The sequence below is a fragment of the Gavialis gangeticus genome, unplaced genomic scaffold (assembly GCF_001723915.1).
Source record: "Gavialis gangeticus isolate Ggan-Ray unplaced genomic scaffold, GavGan_comp1, whole genome shotgun sequence".
Taxonomy (NCBI): Eukaryota; Metazoa; Chordata; order Crocodylia; family Gavialidae; genus Gavialis; species Gavialis gangeticus.
The window spans coordinates 46,087,394-46,096,809 of record NW_017728996.1 but is presented as its reverse complement, the minus strand read 5'-3'; the positions used below and the strand labels follow the sequence as shown (position 1 = coordinate 46,096,809).

At 39.9% G+C, this 9,416-nt stretch overlaps 1 protein-coding gene across 1 annotated transcript in view; it reads right to left on the bottom strand.

Annotated features, from left to right (window-relative positions):
- Nucleotides 1–307: 307 nt before the first annotated feature.
- RCN2 (reticulocalbin 2) overlaps nt 308–9,416 on the bottom strand; it is a 30,335-nt gene continuing 21,226 nt past the window's right edge. The window contains 3 exon segments of the mRNA XM_019503837.1: nt 308–1,327; nt 4,897–5,039; nt 8,455–8,551. Coding sequence (XP_019359382.1) covers nt 1,175–1,327; nt 4,897–5,039; nt 8,455–8,551 — 393 coding nt within the window. The 3' untranslated portion in view covers nt 308–1,174.

Here is a 9,416-nt window from a genome sequence, read left to right as displayed (position 1 = left end):
CCCATGGATTGAGAGCGGCAGGACCTACAGGGCTGGGCTAAGCCACGCCCCCTTGCTGCCTGGGCTGGGCTGGGCGAGTGGGGTCAGAGCCCAGGCAGCTTGTCAGGAGGGCAGGGCAGGGCAGTAGATCCTGGGGTGCCTTTTACTTACAAAAAGTGATCTTCACCATAAACAGGGTGGAGACCACTGGTTTAGAAGGTTACATATACTCTCTTATTTCTACTATTATCATCATTTCAAGCGTTTCATAACTGACATAGAATTGAAGAACGGACCAGCATTTGGTGTACTGTAACCCACAAAATACTCCATTCTTCTTTAAATTTAATAGACAGACTTTAGCACTAGACTAGATAGGACACCTATTCACATTAACCCTTTATAGATATAGTGCCATGTCCAGTTCAGTCTACAGTAATTGCTTTGCATGGCCTAAGACTAGGAATAAACATAAAAATAAAAATATATAGCATTGAACATTTTAATTCAACAAATTAAGAGTCTTAACCATGTAAAATACCATTACATACCTCTAATGTTGTAGAATTATACATTAAAAATTACTGTGCCTGTATAGATTCAAAAATATCAGGTTTTATAAATCGCAATAAAACTTTTTATAGAAACCATGTAAAAATAAGATGAAACCTCTTAAACAATTGAGGTACTAAACCTTCTGAATGTTCCACCAAAGGTGATAAGATATCATACTTAAATACTAAATTTAAACATTGCTCTTGTTCTCCATATTCTGAAAAACACTATACTGCTTAAATAAACTAAACTACATCATTGGTAACTCTCTCACTTATTACACACACATTTTGCTTTTTTCAGAATCCAATTAGATTCTTCATTCTTCAAGTACTGTTGCACAACGCTTCACTATACAAGTCCCAAGCATATAGATTCTAGGAATGTTTTCAAAAACTATGAAACAAATAATACTGGAAATAGAGAAATAAATATTGTAAATATTAGTTTTGAAGGCTGAAAAAAGGACAAGGAAGTGTGAGAGCATTTCAGTAAATTTAGAATGCAAAATATCTACACAAACATTAGTATATTATAATCACACAAAGTAAAGCTTATAGTATATCTTAACATTGAGCATTCTTAAGGAAAGCTCTTTTGAGGGACAGAAAGAAGGCAAAGCAGATCACAGATGAATAAACTAAAGTTCTTCATGGTAGAAACGTTCATCATGAAGCTGCCTGCCATAATCTGTGGCTTCGCTGGTAAGAAACAAGTCCTGGTTCTCAAGAATCTCTGCCTCTGAGAGCTTTTTATCATCATTCAAATCCATTTCTTCTATTAGATGAAGTGCCTTTAAAAATAGATGGAACAAGTGTGTTTTATACAGTAAATAAACACTAACATATGTGAATATGCTCTTTGGCGCAGACTTGTAAAATTCCTGCCATTACACTGTCACTTAATTCACTAATTAAGATTTTACATGGGCTTATTTTCTCAAGTTCTGTTTTCCTCCTTTCTGGTTTGAAATAAAGCTAGTGCTGTATCTCCAAAATCCATCAATTCTATAGCACATGACTGACATCAAACAGGCTCAAGCACTAGCTTTGTTAGGAGAGCAGAAGACATTTCTCAGCAAATAGTGAAAGAATGAATGAATAAATCTAAGCAAAGTGCTTGTGTGCACTAGGCATCCCTTCTGCATCCAGCCCACAAAGGGACACACAAGTTGTTCCGATCTCCCAGCTACAGCCTGGTTCTTTAGCTCAGGCTATATGGTACCTGTACTTTTTGGCTGCTTGCAGATTTAAAAAAAAAAAAGCCCAAAAACAAACAAATGCGCTATACAAAAAGCAGCAGTGTGCGTTACTTCAACACGGCTCTGCAGTGTCTGTATATATCAGGTGCTTCAGCGGGGCTTCTTAGCACTTTTAGCTAAAGCTGATTCACTCACCTATTAGATAAAAGTGCCAAAAAAGCCCCACTAAAGCACCTGAGCTGCACAGACATCAGGCAAGCCGGGTCCAACTAACACGCTGCTTCTTATGGGCATGTGCTAAATTCAGTGTGGGAGCGTGCCGAGTTTAAAGTAAAGCACTGCTTTATTATTTTTTTTTAATGTCGGCAAGCAGCCTTTACTCTAAAGGCCTCTGGTTCATTTTCCTGCTTGCTGGCTAAAATAGCAGCCTTTGTGTGAGGTCTCATCCAGGATTTGAACTGCTCTGGGCCTCAGCTATGTACACTTTTAATAAACTGCCTCTTGCACAGGAAGTTTAATTATTTGGTCAGTATGTCACATCTACCAGAATAAATTTGTTACAGCTCTCATCTATAGAACGTATCTTTTTAGGTCACCTGCTTTTAGCGTTGAAAATCCTTAATGCTAAAAGCTAATGTTAGTGGCCCTCACCTTTGCATATTTTCTTTAATAAATTTTGACCAAAACAAGAGATTCTGTTTAAAGCCAAAACACAGGAAGTAAACTTACATTTTTAAGACTCATCTCTCCAGCCACAGGCATTTTAAATTAACTGCGTACTTTAAAGAGATACAGGTACAGATCTGAAACTGGATATTCTTTATTCTATATTCTGTAGGATATCTTTCTGTATTTATGATCAACAAAAAGTTCTAAAAGCTCTACAACCTTCTGAAATTTGAAATATGATGAGCAGATTCAGCTATTACATTAAAACTTTTCATCATCTCCCTTTTCTTCTACAGAGCGCACGCTCATCTGAAAGTGCTTTAAATGGTCACACTATAATTGAAAACACAAGCCACATCCTCAGCAAGTGCTCAGGCCACTTATGATAATGATCCTCTTTCACTTAAATAGTAAAATATGAGTAAGTTCAGCAGTACCAAAATGACACTAGGTGCATATCTTACAGTAGATTATTAAGCAGCTCTCATTAAAGGCACACTAGTTTTGCTAAGCAGCATTTCATTTTGTGACTTAAAGACAAATAATTATAACCTGATACAGCATTTTTCTTGCACTTTGATCTTTTTGGAAATGTCATATCTATTCTTTTCCTGGGATAAATACTGGAGTATTACTTCATACTGGATTATTATTATGAAGACTATCCACATTTGCTATAACACCTGACTGGAGAAGTGTTGTAAATATGCCTGCATATCTTGGTTTCTCTCAACATGACTTAAATCATTCTGTGATGTTATGTACATTTACTTTAAAAATACCCCTAACAGAAGATTTAAGAAAATGATAGCTACTAAGGTCAATGAACAAAAATTAAAAAAAAAAAATTAAGACCACCACACTTTTTAGAGGCGAAGTCTTACAATACTGAAGGCAAATTCTGGTAAATGCATTCCAGTCTCTAGATGTGCTGGTCAATTGAGCAATTACCCTAAGGAAATTAAATGAGAGTTTTTTGGGGGTAATTTAGTGCTCAAGCAACAGACAAAAGAAGTCACTTGTGTTTGTAGGCTCATTTTGACAACTTCCAACCATCCAATGTCCAAGTTAATGTCACTTTTTCCTTCAACATGTAGGCTCTCAGCAAACCCTTCATTGTGGAAAAGCACCACAATGTGCTTTTTAACAAACATCACCATGGAAAAAAGTGACTGAAATATCTGTCAGAAGACAATGATATGGCCTTGTAAAACCATTTGATTTATTGGCTAAAAATCAAGGGAACAATCAAAACATTATTGAAACATTACAGGATAATGCAGGGCTAAAGGAAAGCATAGAGAAAGGCAAAAACAGTTATTTAGCAAGAACCATACTATCTTAAACTAAGAATGGGAGTGGCTTATAAAGTCAGTTCAATGGTAGAAATATCAGAAGGCTGGGATACCTTGCTAGCAAAGATTCACTGGGCTCATATATAAGAAACGTATCATTCTGCAACTTAACCTCATAAAGACGTGACATATGGAGAGCCAATGTTGGGCTCCTGCTTTTCAGCTTTTTTGCTGATGTCAGTATAACAAAAATGTTAAAAGGTAACTCTGCTCTCTGGCACAAGTTGTGTGCTCTTAAAGTGGGAACAGTAGGTGACTTAAGTGTAGAAGTGAGGCATATTCTTCCCTGCAATGTATTCAAAGGAAGTCACTTCATACCAATTACCAGATAATTCCTAGCAGAGAGGGAGAAACTGTCTGCTGCACTCAGCAATAGCATTATTTTTCTATTTTTTCCACTGAGGGGAGGAGGAAATCAAAAAGTAGAGAAGAGACTTCAGTTGTCTGCTAGGAAGCAGGAGAGGGGGGAAAAAACAGCCAAGAGAAATCTATTAAAAAATAGGTGGTATGGCATAATGTCAGAATCAATGGATTTATTTTAATTTTGCATTACTGGTCTTTAGATTATGGAATATTTGGATTCTGTTTTGATTTATGCAAATACTAGTTTCTTTGCTTAGCCAAGAAACATGGTTGCAATTTATGCAGCTACATGAAGGGTAACAAATTTCTGTTGTCAAAAGATCTAATGAAATTCTATCAGCTGCAAGAATGTAATAGACTCTGATTAGCCTATTTCATTGGTTCATTTTATCCCTCTTATTTTTATAGAGTTATAACAATTTGCTTACAGCACTGTATCTGTCCATCAAGCTCAATAGACTTATTTACCTTGAAGAATGTAACTGTATGATTTTTGTGCTTTGACCAACATTCAAATAGTTCATAAGAATTCCAACTGCTGCACTACATGACATGCAAATTTTAAATTGAAACCCAGGAGCTTTTAGAAAAAGTTATGGGAAGATCTATTAAGTGATTTCATTGCTTACCAAGCTGTATTACAGTTTTTTGATAGACTAAATAGGATGAATGTGTATTTGGATGAATTATGTATTTGGTCACTTTATAGTAGTCCATAATTTTCAGTTGAGTTCTATCAAGTCTACACAGTAGCCATGAACTGAAAATGCATACCTCCTCTTCAGCAATACCCTGATTATTAGGTACTACCCAAGTCAGCAGTTCCTGAGGGTTGAGTTTTCCATCATTATCTTTGTCATAGTCATTCACAAATCGATCCTTCTCAACGAGTATCCATTCAGGATCTTCTTTTGCTGCTAAAGAAAGAGTATTGACAAAATAAAAACCTTTGCAACACGGGTGTTCATTTTTCCCCTAATAGAAATATGATTAGATTTAAATTTAGGAAGTGTCAACTAAAGAAATAAAATACAAAAACAAAACAACCCATCCCAAATAAACAAAAGACACCTATTCTGTTAGACTAAGGCAAGTATTACAGACCATTCTTACCACGACTGCCCAAAATTCCTATGGATGAAGACAAAACTTAGAGCAGAGGCTACATTAAAGCATGACATAAAAAAAAATAATCAGAAAGAGTAAAAATTAAGGGCTACAGTAGACTCATGACTTACACATATATTACACTCCTGAGAAACTTTGCGTATGTCGAATTTATGCGACTTGACGTGAATTTTCCCATAGGAAGTAACAGAAAAGTGAGGGGTTGTGTTCCTTAGACCTCACATTTATGACACCAAAGGTACCAAAATAAAACCTTTTTCAACCAATACTTTATTTATTATGTTACAAAACATATTGTAAACATATGCTGCTACAATGGCGACACAGACTGAGTGAGCCTCCAGAATCCTGCTTGGGAACCCAAGCCGTGTGTAACTCTGTTTGACTCAGTCTGTGCATCTCTGCTTGGGTGTTAATATTCATTTGCGTAAATGCAAGACACAGGTAAGTCGAATACATGTAAAACGGGGGTCTACTATACTATCAACTTAACCATTCCACTTCTGTCTGAAAGCTAACTCCAGTACAATTAGGGATGTAAATAACAATTACGTACCTATTTAAAATCCCCCAATGTGATCAGTTAAATGGTTAACTGATAATGTGCATCTACTGGGAACTGGCTCCCACCTGTACTCACTCATTTTCCAGATGCTGAACCGCTGCTGCTGCCTGTGGGGCTGTGGTGGGGTCCACTGCTGCTGCCTGCAGCTGGTCCCAGCCCCCAGCCAGTTGTGTGTCAGCAGCAGATGCAGGCTGGGAAAGCCCCCTACCTGCTGCTGCCACCAGTGCACAGGTGCCTGGGGACTAGAGCTGGCTACAGGCAGCAGTGGTGAGCCCCCACCACAGTCCCTGTGAAGCCACAGGCAGCAGCAATGAGCTAGGAAAGCCCCTTGCCTGCTGCTGCCACCAGCACAAAGCTGCCTGGGGGCCAGGGCTGCAAGCAGCTGCATGGGGGTCTGAAGAACCCCAACCCAGCTCGTTGCCAGTGGAAGGTGTAAGCACACCTCTTGATGGATGGCAGGGGAGCCAAGAGAAGCCCTATCCTTCCTGTGGCAGTGCAGCCCTGGCCCCTTTCAAGCTGTCCACCCAGAGGCACATGTGCACCTGCTAATGGTAATGAGCTGGACAGGGCTCTGCAGACCCAAGTGCAGCTGCTTGCAGTTTCCCTTCCATGAACAGCCCAGGCTCAGTGGCAGGGGCCTGCCAAGCGGCCAGGCCAGCTGTGGCAGGCGGCTGGGAGTGGCTGCACTGGGGTCTGTAGAGCCCTGGCCCAGCTTGTTGCTGGCAATAGGAGCACATGCACCTTAGGGTGGATGGTGGGGAAGGGGCTGGGGTTGCACTGCCACAAGAAGGATAGGTCCCTTGCAGCTCCCCCACTACGCTAGGTACTAGTCTCGCCTTCCTCACTCCTGCCTGCTCTTCTGCCTCCAGAGGCATGGCGCTGCTTCCCTTCTCCCCCCCACACCTTCTCTCATAGGGCTGCTCCCCACTCCATGTTAAAAGATAACGAGTAAGGTATCACTGGTTATCAATATGTGGACATTTAATTGTTTAACCATTCACATCCCCAACTACAATTACTCTGCCTCTTCAATAGTTTAAAGTTATTTGTCAAGCCAGTTTTTCCCACTGAAAAGGTCACTCTGAAGGATTAACTCAGATTGAGACATCCTGAAGCACATGGAACTAGTAAAAAAAAAAAAAGAAAAAGCAAACTAGCTGACATTACACAGAAGACTGATTTAAAAAAATCTCTCTTTAGAAACAATTATGTTTCTCTTGTAAAGAAAGCAAGGTCTCTTGTTCTTCATTAACAAAGATATCTCCATCCAAACAGGATCTTGTTGGAATTCTCCAACCTTTGCTGCCACTGTCAAACTTGCATTGTAGTGGGATGCTACAGAAATCAACTCTTGTGTGGGGCAGGCTGTAATTATCAAACAGTCCCCTTCCCTATAGTTTGTATCAATCAGTTTTTCTGAATATTCGGGGACATCCTCTACATGAAAACTAACCCTTAAGAGTTCAAGTAGCAGTTATAGGTTTTATAGCTGCTTTCAAGTCCCAGCTGCCAAGATTTGATTTTCAAACCTCATGTTTCTCTTCCCTTTTACTCTGTGGAAGCATCAGATATTCTACTTGTCCCCCACAGTCTTAGAGGGGGAGGAGGCTCTATCAAGGTCTGCAAGAAAAAGAAAACCCTTTAAGGATTGTCTGCAGCCCAGCCCTTCTTTGTTGACTTGAGGAAAGGGAAGTAGGGAGAAAAATCCCTAGGTGCTGTGCTGGATGGAAGGGGAGCAAACAGTAACTCATTACCCCCACATTTCCTTATAAGTCAAATCTTTCCTTTCGCTTGCAACACTGCTCTACATCCAGGAACTCTCATCTTCTTCACCCCATTAGATATACGTAGTTATAGATTTCAGGAGCTCATGGTGAACATCGTTCTCATTGCCTTTTGGGGGCTGGAAAGAATTTCTCCACACTGATAGACTGGCAGAAGGTCTTTTTGCACCTTTCCTGCAGCAACTCAGAGACCAGTAGTTCAATTGTTTGTGTTCTTGCAACCTTTCAGGTAGCCAGCACAACTGCACATTAAGTGTGATTTATCAGAAAACAGAACACCACAACTGGAAGCAAGATTAGGGAAGGACAACCCCTCACAGCAGCAGATAAGGATAGGGTCTTAATGTCTGGTATGTGAACTTCCATTCTCCCCCCACCCCCCCAATTATGTACCATTAAACCTTAATGATGGGTTGTACAGTGGTGGAAGCCGGGGCTGCCATCAGTCTTCCCAGGTGATACAGATCAAGGAACAAGGGTTGACCTTGAATTATTGTTGACTAGCTTCCAAGCTGTGTTCAAATAAATTGAACTGCAGCCAAGTGAAACATGACACTAGGAATGTAGTTCATCTTCCTACAGTGTCAGGAACAATAGTTCTTTTCTCATACCATTAAAAGGAAACAGTGGAATGGGCTATATTCCAACAACTGACAAACATACACAGAAAATATGGGAGAAAAGAAACGTTCAGCTATGCTCCGTTTGTCCTACGATTTCAAAAAAAGTATGTTAGGGCCACCCAAAGACTTGTGTAGGTTTTCTTTGATTGTAAGTGTAAAACCTTTCAAACCATAAACATTATAGAAAACTCAAAGTTTCTTTTCACCCTGTCCCTCCATTGCTTATACTTACTTGGATCTTTTCTGTAGTCACCCAGAAACTCTTCCAGACTTACAAATCCATCACCATTTTTGTCATGTTCTTCTAAAGCCTCCTGAATGACAAATTCCTTTTGGGTGTGTATACATGTAAAACAAACATTAGTTGGTGTTGGTCAAAACTTAGCAGTATTCACTTAAGTGAAAGTGCAAGTCTAAAGGAATAAAATAAGTGAGAACATGGAATATATTACTGCTTTCAAACCAGGACTTCTGCTTCTGTGTAGAGTGGTGCAAGAATGAAGCAGAAAGAAGTCCATTCTTCATTTCCATACTGCATATTTGACTTTAAGTAATCAAATTTTACTGTAATCAAATCCCAGAGGGATGCATGGATTTGGAATCCTGGAATTTGCTTCAAAACTATATAGATACCTGCAAAATAAAAAAAAAACCCATATGCAGAGTGACACTTGGCTAACATTTCCTTTCTCTGTTGTCTCCCATATCTTTTCTTTTTAAAAGAGCTTTCTTATTTCATACTCTGCTTGTGGCACTTTATTTTCCAGTGCAGCTGAAGCCAGCATACCCACTTGTGTAGTTGTATCATTCCTTGTTTGCTGAATATCAGCAGTCAGGTCAGCACATATTGATGTAAAGTTTGCTTTATGCTCCCTCTTGTGGCTGGCTCTGCAGCATCAGGGTACTAAAATTGAAAGGTTCTATTAGAACAGTATTGCTCAACCTCTGGCCTGTGGGGTCATGTCACTCAGCTGGAAGGGCTCCCCATAGGTCTGGAAATTTGGCAGTGCAGGGGAGCAGTGGCAGCATTAATCACTGCAACTTCCAGTGTGGGATAGCTCTGCAGCTGGATCAAGAGCATGGGAGAGGGCCAGCATGCCAGATCATGCCCATTCTGGATCTGGCCCACAGAAGCTCACCCACTGGCCACAGGCAGACCCTGCCAAAAAGCCCAAAAAGGAGGATCATGCCCCT